Here is a 27,614-nt window from a genome sequence, read left to right on the forward strand (position 1 = left end):
GATCCCCGCAAAAATCACACCATAATCATTTTAATACGTTTTTCAATGAAAATGAGAATAATGATGTAAAAATGATCATTCCCTCTAATATCGCAAATCATATCGCAATTGCAATATCAGTCAAAATAATCGCAATTAAATATTTTTTCAAAATTGTTCAGCCCTAGCCTGCTCTCATCTTGTGTATTAAAGCCTAAACTCAAATGTTCACTTTGCAGAGTTGAAGTATGAGAGAGTTGTCCAGTACACTTAATGATAAACACACAGTAAAACCAAAATGTCTCCTCAAACCAGGTGTATTTACATCATTAAATGAAACGGCTCCGGTTACATCACAGATTTTGTCCATTAATACTAATGATTCTATTTCATTCCATTCATTTCATTTCAGTTTCTCCATTACGTAATTTTTAAAAAGCTTAAAAAAAAAATGCAGCTATGTACAAATGTTTCTTTCTTGCAATCATTTATCATAATAAAAGTATAAAATATATTAGCATTAAAAATCAGACATGTGTTCTTCAGGTTGAATAAAGCCCAGACAGCGGCTGTTATCTGTCCAGCTCGGCCTGCAGGATCTCTCCCCAGGTCTCTGCGTCCAGCGGCAGCATCTTCCGGCCGCTCAGCTCCTCTGCTGATCTCACCGCGCTGTATCTCCCTCCCAGCCAGTCTCTCTTCAGGAAGCTCCTCTGGTAGTTCCTCACCAACGTGACCTGCAGCAGAGGGACGAGACATGAAGCAGTCAGAGCCAAGCCTAAACCAGTGATTCTCAACCTTTTTCATATCAAGGACCCCTAGTTTAGTCCACATTAGAGCCACGGACCCCCATTTGATGAGATTTTGTCTCTCGGACCCAAATCTGAGAATATTTTTATTGTCAGATATGATTTTGTCCAGAACTCCATGACTGTCTGTATTGTAGGCAGAGAGATAACAGCGAAACTATGATCAAAACAGTCATTCTTCTACATTCTCTAATTGTGTTCACTTCTTGCGAATTCAATAATCCTGAAGTTTAACAATCCATCAATTTGCTGGGGACCCCCTGGAACCCCCTGAAGGACCCCTGGTGGTCCCCAGATCCCACGTTGAGAACCACTGGCCTAAACCCTTCTCAGGCAAGATTAAAGCTGGGTTTTCTTACCACTCATTATTTATTATTATTGATGTATTTTTTTGATCGTTTATTGTATCTTTTAATTTTATTTGTTGTATCTCACCTAAGATTCTTGTCACATTGACTTTATTTATATGTACATGTAATCGTTTATGAAATCTATTCCGTTTGATTACTAAATGGTACAATAGGGACGGGGCTCTGTTGGAGCAGAAACTGGGGGGGGGGGGTATATTGTGTTTATCCAGCTGTATCTGTGATTTACTGCATTTTGTCTGACTTTAAATACCAATAAAAAGACCTTGAGCAAAAAAAAAATTCCGATACTTGTCTTCACTGCCTTTCTTTGCTAAAGATGCTACGTGAAGCACTTGGAAGTGATTTTTCCTTTCACTTAGGGCTGCAACTAACGATTATTTTCATTGTCGATTAATCTGTCGATTATTTTCTCGATTAATCGATTAGTTGTTTGGTCTATAAAATGTCAGAAAATTGTGAAAAATGTGGATCAGTGTTTCCCAAAGCCCAAGATGACGTCCTCAAATGTCTTGTTTTGTCCACAACCCAAAGATATTCAGTTTACTGTCATAGAGGAGGAAAGAAACCAGAAAATATTCACATTTAAGAAGCTGGAATCAGAGAATTTTGACTTATTTTTCTTTAAAAAAATTACTCAAACCGATTAATCGATTATCAAAATAGTTGGCGATTAATTTAATAGTTGACAACTAATCAATTAATCATTGCAGCTCTACTTTCCCTCCTTCAGTATCTGCCTTTGGCAAAAACTCTGACTGTCACCAGAAGTCCGTTCATTTCCTACAGAGCAGAGCGACCGGGGAAACTCGCCCGTCAACAGACAATCTTGATTTGCATGCTTCCTTGTTTCCATACCAGTGTAATTCATGTGAAATTTTTGAGCAGTAAAAATACCTGATTTGCCTGTTCAGAACTTAGCAGCTGTAGATCACTACAGAGATGTAGTCAGAGCCTCTGGCCCTGCCCACAGTCTGTCGACCAAGTGGCTCACAGTGTGAATGCACTGTGAAATGTTTCCTTTTTTTTTTTTTTGTGCTGGAAGAACATGGCCTCTTCCATGAGATCTGTTTGACTTCCTGACGAAGGCTTGATGTCGAAACGCGTAGAAGTTTGATGACCATGCCATGACAATAAAGGCTTAAAGGTTTAAAGAGAGTGCCTTGGAGTTTTTTTTGTATTTTTGTGTCAACATGTATCCCTGTCCAAAGAGCACCTCCAACAAACTTCATTTTGAGTCCAAGAAGCGCTCCTCCCCAAACAGTTTTTAATGCCCTCTTCCTGTTTTTGTTTGTCCTTCGATTTCTCCTCCTGAGCATGGTGTTTCAGTCGGCCACCTGTTTGCCAAGTCTGGTTTGAATATGAAAACAGCCTGATAAGCAGGTTATGATAAAGCTTTTAAGCCGAATGGCCCCAGAAAACGAGATGGAACATCCGCACACTCAGATCTCAAAAGACTTTCTTCAAGGAATTCTTGGCAAAGCTGAACATCCTCACCACTGACTGAGGCTCAAATGAACAAAAAAAAAAGGATGATCAGAGTAAATTGTGCAGCTTGGATGAACTAAACTGTATCGTCACATCTGTGTCTTTTTATTTAGGGGCGTCTTTGTTAGCCGGGAGAGCATTTCAGTTCAAGCTAGGTTTGACACAAAAAAGTTTGCATTTTAAAAATGAAATGAAAAACCATTAGAAAATGGAATTACATACAGCATGCACTGCACAATGATTGGGGGAAATGTTAAAGGGTAAGGCCGGTGTTTTTTAATGCATTTCTTACCGTCAACAAATCCTATGAAAATAATTTGAAAATGAATGAATGAATAAAATGAATTTGTTTTGCCACCAAGTCTCGTCCATGCAGCATATTTCATCATCACCATGCACCGGGCCGGACCACTTTTTCCTCAAACAACTTAATAAGCCGGCTGTAAACACTTTGCGATCTCAGGAAAGTAGTTCCGTAGCACAGAAAATAGTCCCCGGCGTAATGAAGAATTTGTTCCCATTTGAATTTGATTTGGTAATAACTACAACAGCCTGACTTCATGGTAACAGTTAGCGATTTTTAAAATGTAAACTATGTCTTTGTGAGCTGTGTTTAAAGGTTTTTAGCTTAACAATTGGAGCCAATGACTTCCGGGTTGACGGCTAAAAACGGAACGTGGGAAGTCAGAAAGTAACGGGAGTAGAGCAAACGCATTGTTGATTTTGTTATTTTCATTGGATTTGTTGACGGTAAGCAATGCATTAAAAAACACCAGCCTTATCCTTTAACTACTTGCAAAAAAAAGAAAAACCAGTCAGTCAGTATTACCCCACACAGGAGGACCAGGAGCCTCAAAAACAATCATAGCTCTGAGATCTATGCTTGGTAGATTGATTCCATATTACAGTGAAAAAGAGCACCAGTACACACTGTGAGGTTAAAACCAAAGCAAACATTTCAGTCATGTCAGACTTTCATCGGTGCTGTGGGCGAAATGTGAACTAGAAAGACAGAGGGAAACGAGCTGTAACCGTACATGTCCGCGGTGTTCTCCTGTAAAGCGTCTCTCACCTTCCAGGACAGGCCGTCTCTCCTGTCCCTGTCGATCTCTCTCTGGCAGACGGCTCTCACCAGCAGGCACTGCTTCCTCCACAGCGGCTCGCTCTCCTGGATGAGGAGGCGCCACAGCCGGCAGGTCCGCGCCGCGCTGCACAGGCTCTCTGCGTCCAGCTCGCCGAAGATCCTCAGGCTCATCTCCGTCGGCAGCGTTTCGGCAAAGTTGTGAAGGCGAGTCTCGCCGGCGCCGGGCGTCAGGCAGGAAGTTCCTCCGCAGGTGAGAAACACGTCAGCAGCAGGCCGCTGGGTCTCATGCTGCATAATAACTCAGACCAACAGTGAGGAGACTGAACCGGCTGCCTGGGAGGAGAGAGCAAGTCTATATTAGAGTCATTAGATGAAATACGAAATAATCTGATATGAGACTATAAGGCACACAGGCTGTAGATTCTCAACCTTTTTCTTATCAAGGACCCCTAATTTAGTCCACATTAGAGCCATGGACCCCCATTTAGACAGTCCCCCATTGAGATTTTGTCTCTCAGACCCAAATCTGAGAATATTTGTATTGTCAGATATGAATTTGATCCAGAATTCCATCTATATTGTAAGTAGAGAGATAACAGAGAAACTATGACCAGAACAGTCATTCTTCTGCATTCTCTAATTGTGTTAACTTCTTGTTATGAAATAATGGTGAAGTTTAACAATTCATCAATATTCTGGGGACCCCCTCAAGGACCCCTGGTGGTCCCCGGACCCCAAGTTGAGAACCACTGCTGTAGACTCTAATAGTTCTGTTTACTGTGGCATATTAAACAAGACAACAGAAACATAAGCTACCATCTCACCACAGGAAATAGCAGCTTATGCTATTAAAAAAAATAAAAATTATCTTCTTAGTTCTTATTCTAGTTATTTTACAAGCACTTTACTGTCATATGATTGTTCTACAATCACAAGAAAGTAACAAGGCCCTGACTTTTACAATCCTTATTTTTGGGTGCTTTGTAATTTTGATGATCTATAGGAACTGAAGCTTATTCTTCTGCTATCCTCACTGTGAGTCTGCAGACAAGAGCATCAGCTGAATGTACGTCATTTAGTTGTTTGTTTAGGTTTTGTATTGTACCTTGTACTTACATTTTCACTTTCATATTTTAGACTTAACATGAGCTAACTCTGCCACTGAGCCTTTCTTGCTTTCAAAATCCCCCGAGGTGACCTTTTATTTTGTAAACAGAGCCTGAAGCAGCCTGCTGCACCGAGCTGACTCCAGACCAGCCTGCTGACCTGACTCCAGACCAGCCTGCTGATCTGACTCCAGACCAGCCTGCTGACCTGACTCCAGACCAGCCTGCTGAACTGACTCCAGACCAGCCTGCTGACCTGACTCCAGACCAGCATGCTGCACCGACCTAAATGAAAGTGAAAATGGAAGTACGAAGTACAATACAAAACCTAAACAAACAACTCTCACCCTGCAATCCGTCATGTTGTGATAAATAAGAAGGTGGGTAGAATATGACTTCCACCGATATAAACAAAAGTCAGATTTTGACAGAAAGCATTCATGTATGCTCTTTCCCCTTTAAATCCCTTATTCTCATCAGTTTTATCATTCTTGCTATGTATACAATGAATTTATGTCCTAAAGATTTATGTCATGCTAAAAGATGGTCAACATATAAAAAAAAAGGTCAACTGAGTTTAGGTGGACTTCCATGACTACAACCCTGCCTCCCTGCCTACAACGTAGCAAAACGATGTGTACTAACAGTTACACGTGACAACGTTACATTTACCTAAGATATGTCTTAGCCGTTATATTATCCACAAAACAACCACAGCAGTCAATTTGGATTCAGATTCTTTGTTTTGCGTGTTTTTCTTTGTTTTTGCGTGTGGGGGGTTAAGAATAAACCAAAAGCTTTCATTTCTTCTGCGTGTGTGTGTGTGTGTGTGTGTGTGTGTGTGTGAACAAAAACACATTTCATGGTACAGCTCCCAGTCACGTTCAGCTAACACGAGTCTCAGGCGAGACCGTGTCCGGTTCAGCTAGCAAGCAGCAGCACGGCTAACAGCGGCTAAACCTTCAGCTGTTTTAAATTTTAACGGCAGATATTCTCTCTGGTTGATGTTCAGAGGGAAGATCTACTGGTTTGTTTCAGAATAAAACCGGGATTCGTCGTCGTGATCGCCACCTACCTTCGGTTGTGATTGCTTCGCTTCTTCCTGACAGCTGACGGTTTAAATGTCTCTTCGTTCAAATGGTTGTTTACATACAGACATGACGTAGCCCAGCGTTCAGTGAGGTGCGCATGCGTAAAACATTCACACACAGACCGCCCTCTTATCATAATCAATACACAGCCTCTGGATACTCGTAAACTGCTAAAATACGTCCATTATATTTATTCGTATTTGTATATAGTTTTTGTTGTTGTTGTTGTTTGGCTGCTATCATATCAGTAAGTGAAAAGAGAGCGAAAACTATATAGTATGAGATTCTAGTTATTTGCAAAATATAGCTAACATGCAAAATATCATAAATGCTAACGTTAGTTCCGTATTACAATAACTCTTTGCTGTATTTGAAAATGAGAGTCTGGGAAAACAATCGATTTATGTTTTTGTAAAAATTTTTGAATGACTTCTGTACAGCCTCTCTGGCATGCCGCGACACATCCCGCTCTCTTGGGGAGAGAGCGAGTATTGCCAAACTCTGTTCAATAATCTGTAAATTTAATGTGGCCTTGTTTATGAAGTACATTTACCCCATAAAATATGACTCAAGGCCTTTACAGAATCGTTATAGGAGCTCCTCCTCAATTCGGCATACATATAATCCACCAAGCAGCATTTAATTTCAATAAAATTTAAGCTTTTAGAACTAGTTAGCATGATATTCTCCGAGTCTTCTCCCACCAAAATACACCGTGGTGGAGAAATACGTTACACACGTTCTGTATTGTACTGTACAGTGTGAACCAATTCAAAACGTTGAAATTCTATTGAAATAAAGTTTTGTGGATTATATGTATGCCGAATTTAAGAGTAACCTTAGCTCCCAATGATTTATTAAAGATCTTGAGTGGTTTATTTTGAATTATGTACATTTATCGTTAGCCACATTAAACGGCGAGATTGTTGAATGGAAATTCGTCCACTCTCTTGACCTGACTTCTGCGTATAGATGCCGCACATCCAGTGCACATTTATGTGCTGCTTTCATTCAACTATTAGATATAGAAAACAGTCTATCGGGGTGTTTAAGTTATAGTGAGTAGTTTGTTGCCATCAAGGAGGTTTGTTGCCATAAATTCAACTAGCCATGCTTCGGTAGCACATGTACTGCGCATGCTCTCAGCATCCCGGAAGTTTTGAATGCGAGCTGAGAGCCGAGGCTATAGTACTCTATTACTTCCATGGGGTAAACAGTGACAGCTAAAGTTGTTTGCTGATTTACTTTCTGTCATTAGTCGACTTCTGGTCCTGAACGACAAAGAACTGTATGGTTTTCCGCCGCAGCAGGTAGGCAGAACTACAGTTTGACTGCTGCGAACAAGATATCATGTATGTGAACTTACAGGACAAGCTAGTTATGTGTTGGCTTTCTTTCTGTTTCTCTCAAGAGCGGGCTGCTTTCAACTTGACAACTAACGTTAAAATCCTTAGCTAACGCCGCTGAATGAAACAGGAAACTTAGTTTAGACTTAATGAGCTAACTCTGCCACTGAGCCTCTCGCTTTCAAAATCCCCTGAGGTGACTTTTTATTTTATAAACAGAGCCTGAAGCAGCCTGCTGCACCGAGCTGACTCCAGACCAGCCTGCTGAACTGACTCCAGACCAGCCTGCTGAGCTGACTCCAGACCAGCCTGCTGACCTTACCTGACTCCAGACCAGCCTGCTGACCTGACCTGACTCCAGACCAGCGTGCTGACCGGATGTCACAGTCCCGGGGGTTCGAGCTGGTCCCGGTGGACGGCGGGGGTCCCATCCGCCTGCCAGAGGGGGAGACGGTGCTGGGCAGGGGGCCGTTACTGCGGGTGAGTTTACATGGCTGTGGTGAATAAAGCTGAGGTTCTCGGCCCACATGGAAGTCACCTTGAACTGCAGAGTCCAGAGCCAGCCTCTTCAAAATGTCCCACTCCCCAAAATAAATGTGACAGTCACATGCATGGTCAGGTTAGAAAGAGTACTAGAATGTCCTACTCAAGTATAAGTACTGTTACTTTGCTGATATTTTACTGAAGTAGAAGTAAAAATCTACTGCAGTAAAAAGTGTCTGATTTAAAATGTCCTCAGAGTAAAATTTCCTGAGTTCCTCTTTAGAACAGAGAACGTTGTCAGCTGTGATCTTTCCCATGTGATTCTAACAGGAGAGAGGACAGAGTTCACACTAGATTCTTTTCACTGGAAACATTAGAAACGACAAAATAAAGTGCAGAAACAAAGTAAAGTCAGACTCCTCTTCTCACTGTGAATGGATCCACAGTTTGTCAGTTTACAGTTGATCCAGTTTCTGTTGCTGATGGAGAGACACACACTCATCTGTTCTGCTCCCTGTCTGCTGCAGTGCTGTGATGTTCCACTGGAGGACTGTAGAACATTAACATGGAGAACAGGCTGAACCGGCTGTGTGTTACTGATGAGATCCACCTTTTGTCAAGAGGCGTCACCGCAAAATATATTTTCTCAGTACATCCCGGGTTTCTAAAACTTTGGGTCAAGATGAAACATGAGCTGCTGGCTCACTTCCTCTGGCTGCACATGCCAGGAGCAGCGGTAGGTTTTATTTAGCCCGGTTCCCATGATCAAAGACTTTCTACGTTCTAGATCAGAAAAAGAAAAACCAAGAGCTCCTGACCCCGTCTCTCTCTTCTGTGACATCTATTGCAGAGTTTAAATAAATATAAAAGAAATTTAAATATAAAACAACACAAAATCATGAGGAAACCGTATATGAAAAACTCAAAAGTAGAAGTAAAGGAGTAGGTCTCTTTTTCAGGTAGTATATAAATAAGTAATATACAAGCATAAGTAATGTGTGTATATATAAAAAAAAAAGAAAAATAGAAATCTAAGAAACAGGTCTCTTATCAATACACTACCAGGCAAAAGTTTGAACACACCACATTTTTCTTTATTTTGACTATTTTTCACATTTTAGAATAACAGTAAAGACATCAAAGCTATGAAATAACACAAATGGAATTATGCAGCGACCAAAAAAGTGTTAAACAAATCAAAACTATCTTATATTTTAGATTCTTTAAAGTAGCCGCCCTTTGCCTTGATGGAAAGGCAAAGGCTTTGGAAAGAAATTCATACATAGGATCAACTTCACTATTTATATTTGTCTAAGGAACTCATTTCAAGCACTGAAGCAGAAGCCTTTAGATCAAAATGGCTTTAAAAGAATGAAGAACACAGAAGATTCAATCAGGTGGGTCCAGACTGTGGACTGGTGGTGTCGATTATTCACATGGTTCTCTGTTGGAACCTGAGTGATTGCACTGATGGGACACTATGGAAGTGGAAAAAAAATAATACTAATAATAATAAACAGAAATATGTACAGGTAGGGCTGAACAATTTTGAAAAAATATCCAATTGCGATTATTTTGACTGATTTTGCAATTGCGATATGATGTGCGATATTAGAGGGAATGATAATTTTTACATCATTATTGTCATTTTCATTGAAAAACGTATTTAATACAATATTTAATTCAAAATGGTATTTTGACACATTTCACCTTTAACAAATATTGCACCTCCTGCGATTTGAAAATTGCAGTTGGCCATATTGCGATTTTGATAAAATTTCGATTAACTGTTCAGCCCTACGTACAGGTTTAGAGAATATTGTATAAATAGGTACAAAATATAACAGTACAGCCAGAACAGAGGTGGGTATTTAAGAACTGACTATAGTGTTGGTCTCTACTGTTTGAGTTTGATTCCAAAATGTGATTCCTACTCTTTTAAAAGTTGACACCTACTTTGGCAAAATGAATGCTGGCCTGAAAGTAAAACTCATATCTAATTATTGATGTAAGTAGTAATGAACCAACAGGTAACTTTTTTCCCAAACAGATCTAAAGCATTGTGGATTGAAGCCCTTCTCCTGTTCTCCTCCTCCTGTCCAGGTCAGTGATAAGAGAGTGTCCAGGAACCACGGGCTGCTGGAGAACCGGGACGGACAGCTGCGTATCAAACCGGTACGTCCTTCTTTCTGTCTCTGCTTTTAAACGAGGAGTGGGCATTCATCTCACCTTGTCGCATTTGTATTCTTTATTTAGACGGTGGGTTAAGCAGAGAGGGAGACGGTAGGAGAAGAAAAAAAAAAAAGCTCTGGTAGTAACAGATTGTAGCTTTGGTAAATGTGTTCTGCAAGTTGAAACGCCATTTCAGCATCACCTGCAAGGGGTGTAAATGTGCTAGAGTAGTTAGAAGAAGAAGAAGAAGAAGAAGAAAAAGGAGTGAAATAGACGGAGGCTCTGTCCCAGTTGGTGCCTGAGAGCCTCTTCCTCCTGACGTAAAGAAGGTGTGAACTCAAGGTGTGCAAGCCCCCTGGAGGCTGCACGGCTATATAAAGAGTAATGGGACTCCCTTGCATTACATCACATGACTATTTCTGGGCAGAAGCCTTTAGGTTCTAGTATACTCTGGTTTATACCGTTTTATCACTCCATCTTTTTAACAGCGGCTCAGGTTGTGAGAGAGAGGCTGCTGGTTCTCATTGAGAGCAAAGTGTTTCAGCCTGTTTTAGGTCTGGAAAGAAGAACATTACCATGAAATCAGCGTCAACAGTTCCCTCATAACAGGGTTCCTACGCAGGTCTGGAAAAGTATTAAAAATGAATTTGATCATTTCCAGGTCTTGAATAGTTTGGGAATTTGAAAAAATGTCTGGAAAAGTATGGAAAATGTTGCGGTTCAGGTCCGATACACACATAATTCTAGCTTTTATGTTGCTGTAGAGCCACTTTGAGTCCACAGTTTTTGTTGATGTGAAGAATAATGTTCAGATAGAGGGACGCTCTTATTACCCAGCCGCTGTCAGCATGCATTATATCAAATACACACCAAAATCAAATCCGGTCAAGAACATAGGGTCTGGGAAAAATCTGGAATTTTAAAATGGAAACCGTGTAGGAACCCTGCCAATCATCTCACATATTCTGATATTTGTCTCTGTGAAGAACAATCTTCATCTATACAGTGATATGACCTAGTTAGCAGGGGCAAGATGTCTATCTGCGTAAATCATATTGAACACCAGACAAAATCTTCAGAACAAATCAAGGTCTGGAAAAAGTATGGAATTTTTTAATTGAAAATGTGTCATAACTCTCTGTGTTTCCTGAAGGGCCTTCAGTCTGTTTCTGTCTTCACTCAGCATGTCAGAATCAGAGTCACTTTATTCACCAGATACATTCAGTAAGTAGATCTTTATCAGTCCCGAAGGGGAAATCGACTCATTACAGCGGCAGGAACGAATAGAAGTGAAGTGAAGGTTGGTGAGAGAAGAGTGTCGGGTACTAAGGACTGTGAATAAAAAGGTGAAGAGGATATAAACACTGTATTGCTTTGGCAATGTAGGACTCTTTCCTGTCATGCCAATAAAGCTAATTTGAATTTGATATAAACACCTTCTGGTGATACCCAAAGCCATGAGTAACATGCAAGAAATAAAAGCAGACTGTCTTGGTTTTATGCATTTGTGGCACATAGAAGCCTGTATTTCTCAAATGGTGGAAAAAATCTCAATAATTTTGTCCATTGACCCCAAACTAAGGAAGTAAGCCTGCACTGTTCAGTGAAAGTAATGGATCGGTATCGGCCGATACTTAAATTTTCGTACTCGTAATCCGTATCGGCGTTGAAAAAGTCGGTGCATCCCTAGTCACGTGTGTTTTATTGTGCAGCTTTGTAATGCCGCACATGCATCAGCACGTCCTGAATCGTTTTCTCAGAGAAATATGGAACACTTCGCTTCACAGTCGGCCATCCATTTTACTTGTGAGGTGGAATCAATTGCATGAATGAATGATGGAGTCTCCTGATCTCATGCAGGACGTCCACAGCTACAGACGCTCCTCTCTCCGTCTTCACAGTACAGCCTGGGGTTTGAAAAGGGCTCTTCGACAGCATCATCACTAACAAACCCGCTGCTCCATAAAACAAAAGGGAACACCTGAGCCGACACCTGTCAGCTTGTTCTTTGCTGTCGTGCCAGTTAGCTGAGTTTAGCCTCAGGGCCGCAGCTTTGCTGAGGAGTAGAGTGCAAAGGAAAATAAACTAAAGATATCATGGAGAGGATGTTTGAGTTTGTCTGGGGCGGTGAAAACATGTCAGTCAAACTGACCGGTTCAAGAGAGGTGGTCTTGGGCTGCTACAGAGTAATAATAATAATGATAATGATAATAATAATAACTTAATTTATACAGCACCTTTAAAAACAGAGTTTACAAAGTGCTTTGACAGACAAAATAGAAGCAGAATACTCAAATTATTGCTCATGCTGACTACCCAGTTCTTCTTCTTCTCTTGATTCTAAACAAACTGGAAACGTAAAATGCATCACTTCCTGTGTGGCAGATGATTTCTCCCAGGAAAGAGCTACCAGACAGACAGTGGAGAAGCTTTATGAACTGGATAAAGGTTGAATGACGATGTGATGTTTATTGAATGAATGAATGAATGAATGAATGAAATTTTATTCTTGTGTGGTGCATACAGTTGTATTCCCAGCCCACATGGGCTTACAAGACACCATAAATTCAAACAAGCCAGGACCAGAGTACAGCGTTTACATATGTGTAAACGCATATGTGTTACTGAAAAATCAAAATAAATATTAATTAAACAATCTATCTTGCCTTCTTTTCCAGGCTTTTGAGATAAAGTTAGCAAACTTAAACTCATCAAAATTAAACAGCCATTACAGTTTTTGCTCATCTGAACACCAGAATATTTCAGGGTTTTGTCGAATGATTTCGTGGAACAGTAACTCTCTTAAGTCATCACAATTTGTACAGTACAAAAGAAAATGGGACTCACTTTCCTTTATTATTTCTTTAACCCTTGTCCTTGTGATTTGCAGACCCATCTGAACCCGTGCTTCGGCCAGTCGTCTCTGGACGACGACCCCAGCCTCTGGTCAAAGGGAGCTGGTACCCTCTTCATCATGGACACTTCTTTTCCCTCCTGCCTGGGAAGCACGTCTATAAGGTGGTGGCAGTGGGCGGAGAAGACGGCACTCCGAGGTACTGATGCATCACAAACATGTTCTTTTTCATATTATTACACCGTCAAGATCAAGAGATGAATCTCATTTGGCGCACCTTTCTCAGACATTTCCATGAATAATTTAATCGACATGGAATAAGCTGCACTTAACTGTATTAATTTAAGTTCTATCTTTCATCTTTCCAGACGTTTGAATGTGGCCCGGTATAAGCCGATGTGGTGACTCAATTAAAAATCAACACTGGGAAAATGTTGATTTATCTAGTCTTTTGACTGGGCCAACCTTTGTTTTTGAATTGCCAGCCCTCATTGTCCTGATGCTACATTTTTGTTTGAAGGTTAGATCAAAAGGATTGGAAAGGACACTCAAGCAACTGTGACCACTATTCAGACCACCCAAAAAGCAAGGCTCATGAAAAATTCATACTGAAATTCCAGGTTGCTTTAAATCAGTAGTACAGCCTGGTCTAATCACACACGACAAAACGTAATCTGCAATGGGTTTGGGACAATTCACTTTATATTTCAAATATGAAAAGTTAGAAATTGAAGCTGCAATTCACGTCCTGGTGGAGCCCCTGTTCTTGATAAATTCTTTATATATTTATTGGATGTACAGTGAGAGACATTTTATGGAAAGGATTTCAAAGTTTATGGATTTTGCAGATAATGCACATTCTTAAGTGAATGAATGAAAATGAGCCCTGATAGCCCTCATAGGCTGGATACGGTGCTAAATCAGGGCGGTTATTTTTCAGTCGGACAGTTTTTCTTCTTTTTCCATTATTTCCTACATGTTGTGTTGTTCTGATTACATCCTTGTCATATATCACTCGTTGCAGAAACAGTCAGGTGTTTGAAGAAGAGGAAGAATTTCCCAATAGACCTGTTTCTCCTGAGCCAGATATTGAGCCTCCTCCTCCTGTTGGACGGGACCAAGGATGGACACCTCCCCCCGAGGAGCCGACGTTAGCAGCCGTGGAGAGCAACCAGCAATGCGAGGAGGAACTCAACAGTCCCAACAGACCAGCAAATAAGGTCTGCTGAATAAAAGATTTATGCTGATCTTACAAAAATGATTGCTGGCATGCAGTGGTGGAAGAAGTACTCTGATCCTTTACTTAAGTAAAAGTACCAATACAGCAATGTAAAAATACTCCATTACAAGTAGAAGTCCTGCATGAAAAATCCTACTTCAGTAAAAGTACATAAGTATTAGCAGCAAAATGTAGTTAAAGTATTAAAGTAAAAGTAGTGGTTTGGTCCCTCTGACTGATATTTTATTCTATATGACATCATTAGATTATTAACACTGAAGCATCAGTGTGTAAGCAGCATGTTACTGTTGTAGCTGCTGGAGGTGGAGCTAGTTTGAACTACTTTATATACAGTTAGCTAGTTTAGTTCAGTGGTTCCCAACTTAGGGGTCGGGCCCCTCCAAAGGGTCACCAGATAAATCTGAGGGGTCGTGAGATGATTAATGGGAGAGGAAAGAAGAAAAAACAAAGTTCTGATACACAAATCTGTTTTCAGTTTTTGGACTTTTTCTCTAATCTTTGATTTTTGCTGAAATATTGGATCATTTGAACATTTATGGAAATGAATCCATGTGAGGTTTAGAGGGAAAAATCACTATTTGGTGGAGCTGTTAACAACTCATAGACATCTGAAATGTGACCCGACTACACACTTGTACAAGCTTGTTATATTATCCATTGTGTCAAATCTCCATCTGAAAAGTAACTAAAGCTGTCAAATAAATGTCGTGGAGTAGAAAGTACAATATTTCCCTCTGAAATGTAGTGGAGTGGAAGTATAAAGTAGCATCAAATGGAAATACTCAAGTACAGTAAGTAAAGTATACAAGTATCTCATCGTGTTATAAGTGGTTATAAGTGACTGAAATCAGGTGGCTGGCCTCACTCTCTGAGACTCTGCTCTCCTTTCCCTCAGCAACTACCATCAGAGTCACTGAACCCCCAACTGCACTGAACCCCCAACTGCTCCAACAAGTGGCTTTGTTGTTTTTTAGGGAGACTCTGCACTGTCACAAGAAATGGAGGATGACCAGAATGATGTTACTCCTCCTGTACTGAAGAAGAGAGTTTTACCTGCCTGGATGATGAACACTGTAGTGTCTCCCAAGAACCCTTCCTCCACCTCTAAAGGTACCGTGTCCATGTCCAGGTTTTCACAGGTTTTGTTACTTAACAACAAAGAAAATGTAGCTAGAAAATGTTTTTGAAAATTTTGTCCGCCCATAATACCCCTTTAAAATGTGTTTAATTCCCAGTTACGCTTGGTTAGGCTTTGACTTAAGTAGAGTATTAGCCTGTAATGTTTTTTTTGCGTGTTGCCTACCAAGATGTCTTTGCAACCGTTAAAGAACGTAAAGCTTTCAATCCTAGAGTCAACAGCCAGTCCACCTGTTTAAAACGGACTAAGCAGTCCACCTTCCCTTCATGTCATATTCTATGGGGCACAAAATGACCATTGCAAAGGACAAAAGGACAAAATTCTGCTGAATATCTCTCAATAACTGTCAATAACACTGAACCAGAGTGAAATTCTGCTGATTCTGCTGACTGTTGATTGTTGGCAATTCTTTAATGTATTTGTGAGGTGATGCACATAAACAGTTTTGTTTTTGGTAGCTTAACCTTGTACAAAGGCTTAACATTTGCATTTAGATTATACTCTTTTCCAGAGCCTCTTCCACTGCAGCACAAGTGCAAAAAGCTTCAGTTCATAGATGAAAAACATTAGAAGCAACCAATAGTAAGGAGGCCAAGGCTCCCTGACAACAGATGGAACAACTATCATGTGTTCCATACAATGATGACTTCCTTTACCAAGCACAATGAAAGTGCTTGGTAAAGAAATGGGAGCCAGGGAGAAAAGTGTTTTTTTTTCTCTGTTCTGCTCTGCCATTGACAGTCAAAACGTTTCCTCATACAAAGTCAAAGTCTTTTTTGCCAGAGCTGAGACGCTTCCCAGTCCAACTGTTTCCTTCCCTTAAATGGCATCTGAACTACACTGAAAGACAGTTTTTTCAGTTTTATGAATGGGGAGTGACATGTCATTGGTTGTCTGTTGAAGTTGAGGTTGTTGGACGGAGGCTGTACAAGCTTTTGGCATTTGATTGATAGATTTGATTTTGATTGATGAAAGAACAAATGAAAGCATAAGATTGTGGAAAACTGGCTCTATTTAATACTCTATACACAGCGTCCTGTCATCGTTACATCAGATGAACAGAGAACAATCAAAATCCTGTATGCCTGTGTGTGTGTGTGTATGAGTCTGTGTATGTGTCCGTGTTGCTTTGTGGGTGTGTGTGTGTGTGTGTGTGTCGCTGTCTTCATGATTTGCCTTGGAGAACTAAAGGATGAACAGTGTTCCTGTGATGTGTAATGTACTTATGGATGAGTGTCTGCTTCTATAATATTTACTCTAGAAGAGGGCGGACCGGGCCGCTCTGATGAATTGACCATCAGAGACTTAGCACTTCCATTACCGTTGCTGTTATCCATCCATTCTGTGCGGCACTTAAGGCTTAAGTGAATGGAACGGCCGGATGGAAATGTTCCAGTTTACTCAAGGAAACCAGGCCGATGTGATGTTCACTTGGCTTTGTCCCACTTTCAGGGGAAGGAACCAGTTCAGGGGTTGAAAATGGCGAAACCCCAAAATCAAAAGACGCTGCTCTGCTTTCATTCAAGTGTATGGAGTGTTACACATGTATTAACAATCATTAACATTATGCTTATGTTGTTATGATTCGGGTCTGGTCGAAAGCGGTTTTTGAAAGTCTATAAATTTGACCATTTTGATGCCAAAAAAATTTCAAATAGTCAGTGTTTCCCCCAAGGGTTTTATTCTTGTCAGGATAGAAAAGCCTCTGAAACAGAATTTAGAGCATCATGGGACACTAAAAGTCTCCACTGAAACCCAGACTGATAAAATTCTTTCAGGGTCAGCAGCTCTCTAAGGCAGGGTCAGAGGAACACATTTGTAATCATAAACAAAATGAAAGGTGCAATAATTACTGTCCCATACCATAAAAAGGCCATAAAATATGTGCAGGCATTTGATAGGGTTATTGATCAATACCAATGACTTAATGCCCCTTTCAAATAAAAGGGAAAACCCATAAACCTCAAGTGAAAACCCTAAATAGATTTGGTGCAAAAGGGTATAATTGCACTTCTTTTTTATAGAATATAAATTTTCTGAATGTTAATCTCTGTAAAAGTACCACCAAAACCTGACTGAATGTTCTGTGTTCCTCATTCTCTTAAAGCCATTTTGATCTAAAGGCTTCTGCTTAAATGCTTGAAATTAGTTTCTTAGACAAATATAAACAGTGAAGTTGATCCTATGTATGAATTTCTTTCCAAAGCCTTTGCCTTTCCATCAAGGCAAAGAATCTAAAATATAAGATAGTTTTGATTTGTTTAACACTTTTTTGGTCGCTGCATAATTCCATTTGTGTTATTTCATAGTTTTGATGTCTTTACTGTTATTCTAAAATGTGGAAAACAGTAAAAAAAAAAAAAAAAGAAAAAGGCGGTGTGTCCAAACTTTTGCCTGGTAGTGTATGAATAGTGTTTGTTTGTGATAGTCTGAACTGTGCAGTCTGGGGCGGACGATGCCAAGAAGCTGCTGAACCCTCTGAGTCTGGTGTTTCCTCTCCGCTTCCTTCAATCAGCTGTGAAGAAAGGCAAAGCACCGGCACCGGCACCGGCACCGGCAGCGAGCAGCACTAACCGAGGAGCAGCGAAGCGGGTCGGGCCCGCTGCGAGCTCCTCAGCCGAGGAGCCGGAGCTCAGCGAGGTGGAGGAAACACCCAGGAAGAAGAGGAGGAGGAGGAGGAGGAGTGATGAAGATAGAGAGCCTCCGTCCAGAACAGTTGAGTATTGTTGTTACTGAAAAGTCAGTTATTTGTATGGTGGACTGCTGTGTTTTGTTTTTGGTCAAATTTGCCTTGAGAAGTAACTTAAAGGATAAGGCCGGTGTTTTTTAATGCATTGCTTACTGTCAACAAATCCTATGAAAATAACAAAATCAGCAAAGCGTTTGCTCTCCTCCCGTTACTTTCCGACTTCCCACGTTCCGTTTTTAGCCGTCAACCCGGAAGTCATTGGCTCCAATTGTTAAGCTAAAAACCTTTAAACACAGCTCACAAAGACATAGTTTACATTTTAAAAATCGCTAACTGTTACCATGAAAAGTCAGGCTGTTGTAGTTATTACCAAATCAAATTCAAATGGGAACAAATTCTTCATTACGGCAGGGACTATTTTCTGTGCTACGGAACTACTTTCCTGAGATGGAAAAAGTGTTTACAGCCGGCTTATTAAGTTGGTTTTTAATCGTTTTTTTAATACAGTGGAGTTCTATGGCTGCTGGGACATGGCTGCGTTGGGCAGCGGCTACATGGACGAGACTTGTTGGCAAAACAAATTCATTGTTGATTTTGTTATTTTCATAGGATTTGTTAACGGTAAGAAATGCATTAAAAAACACCGGCCTTATCCTTTAAGGACAATATAAGAAGTAATGAGATATCCACCATTTGAAAATAATCTGACAGTCATCTGACAATAATTGCCGGCATGAAAGTAAAACTCACTATTAAATATTATTGGAGGTATTAGCTATTTAGCAGAAGGGCGGCCTACTGAGAGAGACTGTCCCGTGATTGGAAGGTCCCAGGTTTGATTCCTGCTATGGCCACTGTTTGTGTCAGCATCAGTGACCATGTGAGCTGTTGAGGTGTCAAGGTGTGAGAGCGTCTACTACACTGGTTCCCAACATGGGGTCCGTGGACCACCAGTGGTCCTTGAGGGGGTTCCAGGGGATCCCCAGCAAATTGATAAATTGTTAAACTTCACCATTATTTCATTTACAAGAAGTTAACACAATTAGAGAATGTAGAAGAATGACTGTTTTGATCATAGTTTCTCTGTTATCTCTCTACCTGCAATACAGATAGTCTTGTAATTCTGGACAAAATCATATCTAACAATAAAAATATTCTCAGATTTGGGTCTGAGAGACAAAATCTCAATGGGGGACTGTCTAAATGGGGGTCCGTGGCTCTAATGTGGACTCAATTAGGGGTCCTTGATATGAAAAAGGTTGAGAATCACTGGTCTACTAAATGCCGAAATTGTGATCGCCCTTTACTTACAAAATAGTAATAGAGGATGAGGTCATGTTTTTTTTAAATACTGAGCAAAGTACGGTTTTCCCCAATATGGATATGGCATTCTGAAGCCCCTCATTTTCAGTTTTCCCTTGTGTTTCTGCTGTTTTATGTCGACTTCCCTCTCAGGCTCCCAAAGCCAGGCAGCGGAGGGAATCCCCCCGGGCCGAGGAGAGCGAGGAGTCGGACGGCTTCGACGCCGAGGTGGAAGAGGAGGGAAAAGCAGCCGAGGCGTCCGCGGCTCACAGGAACACCGCAGCGCCGGCGGCTGACCTCGGCGACCCCGAGAACGAGGACCAGGAGTCAAGAAACGGACGGACGGCCGACAGAGCGCAGGCCATGGGATCAAACGTCCAAAAACCGTCCAAAACCCCGCTCAGAACGCCATGCCCGTACGGGAAGGACTGCTACAGGTACGCAAACCTCTGCAGAGGCAACAACCGAACTGAACACTTTCAGAGCGAGACGGAGGGGAAAGGATGAGTGTCAGATGTTCCAACAAGTGACTGATTTCAAGGCTTTTTCTTTGATGTTGCCAATTAAACGCAGGATGAGATAAGTGCACTCGAGCTGATGAACATGAGGCAAACCATATTAAATTCACTCAGATCCAAAAGCTTCCCAAGCAGCTGCCTCTTATCAGAGACTCCTAACATGAGCTGCACACTTTCCACTTCAGATCTTAGGTCTCCAATTTAAGTTAGTTTTATTACAGAAACACTTATAGCTGCACTAGCCAAGATTCTTATGCAAAAAGGCCGAGTCTGTCCTGGTCTGCACTAGTCTGCAGATTTTGGGGCAGGCGGCGTGGCCGGTTGGCACAGAAAATCTATATATAAGTGTATGAGGTAGGGCTGGGCGATATATCAATATTATATCGATATCGTGATATGAGACTAGATATCGTCTTAGATTTTGGATATCGTAATATCGTGATATGGCATAAGTGTTGTCTTTTCCTGGTTTTAAAGGCTGCATTACAGTAAAGTGATGTCATTTTCTGAACTTACCAGGCTGTTCTAAAACAGGGAAGGAAACCCTGTCTTTGCATTTTATTTTGATCACAGTCTTGTTTTAATAAAAGTGCTTGTGACATCTCACATGTGGCTTTGACTTACAACTGAACATTTAGCCCACTTCGTAGAAAATACCGAGATATATATCGTGTATCGCCATTCAGCCTTAAAATACCGAGATATGATTTTTGGTCCATATCGCCCAGCCCTAGTATGAGGGGAACAGACTCTAATCTCTTGCCTCCTGACGTGAGTCGGAGCCACTACGATTATATCAAACATGTTTGATTTTTACAAGCGGAATCTGGACGCAGTCGGGTCGTGTGTACTCGTCAACAACTCAAATGCGAATGGATCCCGTCAATAGCCAATGAAAAACTATGCAATCCCAAAATTATTTTATTTTCTGTTTTACAAAGGAGAAAAGGGAAATCAAGTCCTTTGTAAATGTTGTGTCTGCTGTTTCTCACCAGGAAAACGCCTTGTATACTTTCCTTTTCCATTTTTGGATTTTGAAATTTAAATCATCATTCGTTTTTCATTTTTTATTTTCTGTTTCTGAAAAGAAAATAGAATGGCCAAAAAATACACGGACTGTTTTGCCCTCTGTTTCTTCCTTTATTCCATGCAGATGGTGGCGCAACAACAACAGCAAGCTCTAGTACGCTACCCATAAAAATGTATAATGTGAATTTATATCTATCTATCTATTTACCCCATGTTTGCTTTGCTACCGGCATCTCATAGCGTACCGCGAGAGCTCGTGTTTTCATGTGAGTTTGGTGCGTTCAGTTTGGTTCAGTTGCAGTGACAAGTCGAGTAGTGTGTGATCCCTCATCTGGCGTAGTCGTTAAGTGTGTGATCCCCAGTTTTTCAATCGTCATAAACAAAATCAGCAGAAACCAGTCGGTTAGTGTATACGCCCAGTCTTTTCATAATCTGTTAGGATTTTAAAAGTTGTGTGGTGAATCCCCAGCCTTAGCCCTAAATCACAAAGTGGGGCTGCAAGGGAGAAGAGCGTCCCATCCCCACTAACCGATTTGCTGTAGATTCACCGTATTTTCCCAAATTTTGTTTGGTCACTGACAGGAAATCTTCTCTGCACACAGGAAGTGACAAATCAAAACCTAAGCATGAAATACAAATAAAAGTCCTGAGAAGTATCAAGCCAGCGCTCCGTCCAGAGAAAGCTGGACTCTCCAGCGATGGTTGAACCTGCTGTGAACATTTTTTTTTTCCACCAGCAACTAAGAATTTACATTTAGGTCTGAGGAGAATTACATGATTTCTGGGTAATGAAGTCCTTCAATCTTTCAAAAATGCAGTTATCTCTCGATGCCACTTGGGGCCGCCAAAGTGCAAAGTTACCTAGTGGGTTTGTTCCTGAACTGTGAACTTTGCTGCATGTCGTCCCCCTTTTGCCTCTGTCCCTCTGTGTCTTTCTCTCTTTTGTCTCCTTTTTCTCTTGACTGTGTCCAATTTAATGAAGCAGAAGAAATACCTTAAAAATAATCTTTGAACAAACACTCATCGATGGGAACGGACTAACATGTGATGCAGCGTGCAGCTCTGAAATGCAGTGATAAAGTTTGGTCAACAAAATCCATCTCATATTTGGGTTATAGGTGTATAACGAAGGAGCGGCAGCAGTGAAGTCGTCCATGTCTAAAGTGAAATGTTCCTTTTCCAGTAAACTGAAGACTCATCACCTCCCTGTTTTCCCCGGCCTCTCTCAGGAAAAACCCGCTCCATTTCCAAGAATGCAGCCATCCAGGTGACACCGACTACGAGGAGGAGGAGGAGGAGGAGGAAGAGACGGAGGAGGACGACCGACCCGAGTGTCCTTATGGCACCGACTGCTACAGGTCAGACATCACAGCAGAGACTCTATGGCCGCTGGATAAAAGGGAATGCTGGGAAGTTTAGTGAGAAGCCTAATGAGCGGATTTTAGTTAGTGAGAGACGAGCCTCACAGCCTGCAGGACTGGTTAGTATTGCTGGGAGTCTTTGGTTAGTTCATGAACTAAAGGCATTTACCAACCCACAGATATTTGACTGAGCACTTTTTCGCTTGGTGTTAGAAGGGAAAACAACACTGTCTCCTCTTTGTTTACAATGCATTACTAAATAAGTTCATACCTTCATATCTTACATCTCTTTTAAAGCTCAAATCTCCCTCTTATAAGACACGTGCACAGGAATATTTGACTCTTGAAACTCCCTTCATTAACACTGAACTTGGGAAATTAGCTTTTAGTTTTTATGCACCAGACAAGTGGAACAGGCTGCAGGAATTGCTGAAACTAAATCAGATGGTTTCCCTCAATCATTTTAAGCTTTTATTGAAGGTTGAACATGGTAACAGTGGAGTGTTCCTGTTTCTATTGATCTGCAAAGATGCTTTGTGTTATATGTAAGGCTTCAGGTATTTTCTATATATTGTGTTGTTATGTTGTTTTGTTTTTTTGTTCTCTGTGATGCTTTATTGTTATTGTATTGTATCAGGGCGTCATTGTAAAAGAGGGCACCTGCATAACCACACTGAATAAATAAAGGTAAATAAATAAAATAATAAATATAGCTTTGTGGCAGCAATGGAACGGGTTGGTCAATAACTCTGCCATTTCTTGCCTGATTCCTTTGCTACTTTCAGGCAAAGTAAAGGCAAGTCTAAGAAGCCTGTAGACCGAATTTGGTGTCATTCTGACTGGTCTAAGATGATTTTTTAGGGACGGCAGGGCTGAGCCTTAGGGAGTTTATTACAGCGCCCCCTATGGGCCAATCGGTGCCATTTTTTGTATCCCAGCAGCGGTTGACCGGGACTATCTATATGCCAAAATAGACAAAAAGTTATCAATGTATGGACGAGTTATTGGACAAAATACCACATTGTGTTTGTTTCATGCTGGTAACACTCATGAATCACACGATGATTTTGACTTTCTTCCCTTTGCAGGAAAAATCCTCTTCACAGGAAGGAATACAAACACACCAAGAGACCAGGTAGGCTTTATTTTTGTATTCTGTTTGATCTTCTTTCCATGTTAACAGTAAACAGTGAGACCAATAAAATTCATATACAGCACCATGATGCCTTTTTTTCATGTAGTGTTCAGCAGTGAGGACATGGTTCACATTATCAACATTCAGACTGTACAGGATGTTATGTGGGTCAGCTGTCTTTCACCTGTCTCTGTTTCCGATCATACTGACATGTTTATGTCGAGTATTTATTTAAAGGAATGGAATTGCACTTGACAAAGAATATGTTTCTATCAAATATATTTTCATGACAGCAGGGTATCTGTAGGTTCTTAAAAAGGCACAAATAGTCATAAATTACACTATCTGAATGACTTAAATAGTTGTCATTTTCCACCATGTAATGACAGGTTTATTTTTCATAAATGTAGGTAGCGGTAATGACAGATTCTTTACATTCTGTGATGTTTAGTTGAGTTGGAAATGAAGACAAATGAAATGAGGCCAGTGCCATGAGAGCAGGGTTAATACAATATGACAAACAAGTTGTTGTTTTTGTCACAGATGCTTTAATCAACATACTTGGACATGATGTCCCTAAACATGTAATTTCCCGGTGTTCTTTTTCTCACGCTGGTTATTTATAGTCTCAGAAGTTTAATTGGCTCTGTTGAAGCAGAAACACGCTGCTCGTGCTTCTTCTTGCATCTTTATTCTGGTGTTGAATGTGACTCCAGGTGGCATAAAAAGGCTTTTTTAAAACACAAAACATTTTCGGTCCTCATTTTCGGGGCATCGACTGCCGTCCTTCACAGGATATCTGTAGATGAAGGGTGAATCCATTTGATTCAGTGAGAATATTCTCATAAATAAAATTTAAACGAAGATAATGTACATAATCAATGAACACCAAGACAGATCAAATGAAATATTGTAGAATATCCCCCATAATTACTCCATCTGAAGTCGAGTCAGGCGGTCGGACTGAACGTTTGATTCTGTCGTCTTCTGAGCTCAAAGCATTCACTAATCAACAAAATAAAAACATGACAAAAGATTTTCTGCGTTCACAAGAAGAATCGATTTAGCGGACGTAGCCTCGGCCTCAAGAGATGGAAGGATCAATCACACACACACACACACACACACACACACACACACACCTTCCCTGACTCCTGGGTTAGGATAGGATCTACAAACCCACTGGGAGATATTGACTTTTTGTTAGCAGGTTGTATAAGCTAATTTAATTGCCTTTCAGGATATAAAACCCCATTCTATCGGAAACGACCTTGTGACCCGTTCACCTGTGGAACGACTCATCAGGCCGATTTCCCCTCTAAAGAGAAACCAACAGGAACATTTTGTCCCTCTGAACCACATTTTTACACTGTAGTCTCTTATCCAAACCCACTTACAGCCAGTTAACACGGTTATTCTTCTGTTAAGGATGAACAACATTAAAGCTCCATATGGTGTAAAGCAGGACTCCCCTCTCCTCTGTGGTGATAAAGGAGTTGGATGGTCTATCTAAACATGGTGAAAGTATCATAACTAAATCCACACAATCCATATTAGTGCAGCGAGCCTCTAAACGAGTCGTTTGGACTTCCGTAACTTTGTGACATCACAAAGGTTCGCTCATTATCATTTTTGTAAGAAATAATAGACTAACAAAGTGTTTTTTTCAAAGCGGTCGAGCGGTTGTCATTGTTTATTACCGGAGAGTTTCCCCTACCTGTAGCTGCCGGTTAGCCGATCGGGAACAGAGGGGTCGTTAATATTAATGAGCCTTAAAGACACGGCGACAGAAACAGCCTGTTCTTGGTAAGGCTCAGAGAGATGCTGGAAAATGAACGTGGAGAAATGGATTGAGAGTGTTTTTGGTTCATGACACCACACACACACACACACTGCGTTACATCACCTGAAAGCTCTCTCTCCTCTGGCTGCTGTGACCTCTGACCTTTAACCTCCTCACTATCGGTTGCTTGTAACGCTGGTGATGGAAGAATTGAAGCTTCTTGCCCTGTTTCCCTCTGTAAATCACTCTGGATAAGTCGAAGCTGTACTCTTCCTCTGCAGCGCGGAGTACCAGGACAGCTCCCAGAAACCCCGCTGCTGCTGATGAAGACGAGGACGAAGACTTCGGGGACGAAGACAGCTTCATTAACGACGACAGCGAGGACGTCGGCGACGACTCCGACTACGTCCCTCCTGACTCGGACAGCGGTAAGGAAGACGTCAAAGGACTCCAGAAAGAAGCGAAGGCCTTTCTGAAGAGGCGGAAATAAACACAAACTACGTTGAGGTTTTTTGTTGTTTGTTTGTTTGTTTTTGTGTTGTTTTAAAGCTGCACTAGGCAAGACTTTTATCTAAGAATAGAAATAGTTTTAGAGCGTCTCATTCGTCTCATTCCCACTGACTGAGACGCTGCAGATTCTCCCTGTTTGTCCAAATTGGATTTTGATTCCAGTGTTTGCTCACTGGTCTTTTCCTCTCTCTCTTTGGTTTTTCTTTGGTATAAAGCATCACAGACCGCTTTGCTGACCTCACCTTACAGGATTTCTGGGTAATGAAGTTTAAATTTGTCAAACGGTTTACCTCTCGCTGCCTTTGGGAGACGCCAACGTACAAAATCTGTACGAGGAATCTTCGCACTTTTGGCGTCCCGAAGTGTATTTTTTAAAGTTTGAAGGACTTCATTACCCAGACATCCTGTAAGCTGACGTGAGTGAAATAGTATCTTGGGTCGTGTCTCTTCCTCCATGATAAAAACCCTCAAAATCAGTGATTCTGTGATCTGTTGCTCCGGTAGAGCAGACTGGAGAATTGTTTTTTTTTTTTCTTCTCTCCATTCACTGCCATTATCTGGAGGAACAGTCTGAAAATCACTTCTAGCACATAAAGGAACGCCGACAAAGCAGATTCTGTCAATATATAAAAAAACTAGTCATGCTGCTGAATTGTTTTGAAGTGAATCTCTTTCTTTATGTTTATTAAACCTTTCAGTCCAGTGTAACACCACAAATGCTTCAGACTGGATTTCAGTGTTAAGGACAAGGTACTAGCAGTCACTTCTTGTACCGACACCTAAAATTAATTTGGACAAACGGAGAATCTCCAGCGTCTCACTTTATTGCGGCTGGGACGCTCTGCTGCAGCATCATTTTGTGATTTAGCTGATATGTTTATTTTTCTATGAAAATCTGCAGCTTTAAATCCAAACTTAATTCAATAAATGTTTCCACGCCAAACAGCCCTTCATTTCTTTTGACTAGAGTTTCCTCTCCTCCTCTCCTCTCCTCTCTCGTCCTCTCCTCTCCTTGTCTCCTCTCCTCTCCTCCTCTCCTCTCCTCCTCTCCTCTCCTTGTCTCCTCTCCTCTCCTCCTGTCCTTTCATCTCCTCTCCTCCTCTCCTCTCTTCGTCTCCTCTCTCCTCTCCTCTCCTTGTCTCCTCTCCTTGTCTCCTGTTCTCCTCTCCTCTCTCCTCTCCTCCTCTCCTTGTCTCCTCTCCTCTCCTCACCTCCTCTCCTTGTCTCCTCTCCTCTCCTCGTCTCCTCTCTCCTCTCCTCTCCTCCTCTCCTTTCATCTCCTCTCCTCCTCTCCTCTCTTCGTCTCCTCTCTCCTCTCCTCCTCTCCTTGTCTCCTCTCCTCTCCTCACCTCCTCTCCTTGTCTCCTCTCCTTCTCTCCTCTCCTTTCCTCTCCTCTCCTCTCCTCTCCTCTCCTTTCCTCTCCTCTCCTCCCCTCCCCTCCATGGTGGGACACACAAACACACAAACCGCTCTCCAATTATATTAGTGGGATGTTGGTATTTCTGTTCACAAAGCACACACACACACACACAGAAGAGTTTCTGTGTTGAGACTGGGAAGCACCCTGAAGTGTGTTTTATTCTGGGAATACACTGGAAATAATCAATACTCTACCAAAACAAAACAAGCACAAATCAAGGACAAAATGTTTAGGACTGGGATCCAAGGAACAATTAGGATCTGTGAGTCCAGAATGTAGGGGAACAGAACCCAGTGAATCTGCTTTCATTGTATTTTATAAGATTACATTTATTTTTTTCATCTGTTCAGATTTGCCTTCTCTTGATTTAGATTTAGCTTCATCATTCCTTGTTTGGATGTGATTTCAATTCCCCCTTGTGAATATGTATTATACATTTTAGATATAGTTCGGTTATAATTCTGATGTCGGACTTTTTTTATGTCATGCAAATAAATACACCCTAACAAATTAAGTCTTTCCTGTCTTGATTTCACGGAAGAGTCGATGTAAATGCCCCCCCGGCACACACAGACACACAAGCCCAGCTACATATGTGTTTCACAGTCTATAGTATTGATCCCCATGGCAGAAGGTGGGTCCCCAGTGTATTATCACCTTGAATTATGCATGTTTAAGACTGAAGTTTCATTAAAGGGAAGTAGGCGGAGG

At 41.2% G+C, this 27,614-nt stretch overlaps 2 protein-coding genes across 2 annotated transcripts; one reads left to right on the forward strand and one right to left on the reverse strand.

Annotated features, from left to right (window-relative positions):
- Positions 1-285: 285 nt before the first annotated feature.
- Positions 286-5,994, reverse strand: fbxo48 (F-box protein 48). Its single transcript, XM_071527275.1, has 3 exons — positions 5,907-5,994; positions 3,714-4,058; positions 286-713 (listed from the first exon to the last, which is right to left on the reverse strand). The coding sequence occupies exons 2-3, from the start codon at positions 4,017-4,019 to the stop codon at positions 552-554; spliced, it is 468 nt and encodes a 155-aa protein (XP_071383376.1). The 5' UTR covers positions 4,020-4,058; positions 5,907-5,994; the 3' UTR covers positions 286-551.
- Positions 5,995-7,097: 1,103 nt separating this feature from the next.
- aplf (aprataxin and PNKP like factor) lies at positions 7,098-25,775 on the forward strand. The gene is given in 12 exon segments (XM_071527277.1): positions 7,098-7,232; positions 7,488-7,748; positions 9,855-9,926; positions 12,814-12,859; positions 12,862-12,976; positions 13,802-13,997; positions 14,992-15,127; positions 17,671-17,870; positions 19,300-19,583; positions 21,923-22,051; positions 23,143-23,189; positions 25,254-25,775. Coding segments are annotated over 11 exon segments (1,536 nt in total). The 5' UTR covers positions 7,098-7,232; positions 7,488-7,646; the 3' UTR covers positions 25,463-25,775.
- Positions 25,776-27,614: the final 1,839 nt, after the last annotated feature.

Source organism: Centroberyx affinis, unplaced genomic scaffold (assembly GCF_046629955.1).
Source record: "Centroberyx affinis isolate AG114_WGS23_722 - 3 ecotype Tasmania unplaced genomic scaffold, CSIRO-AGI_Caff_v1 ptg001514l_1, whole genome shotgun sequence".
NCBI lineage: Eukaryota > Metazoa > Chordata > Actinopteri > Beryciformes > Berycidae > Centroberyx > Centroberyx affinis.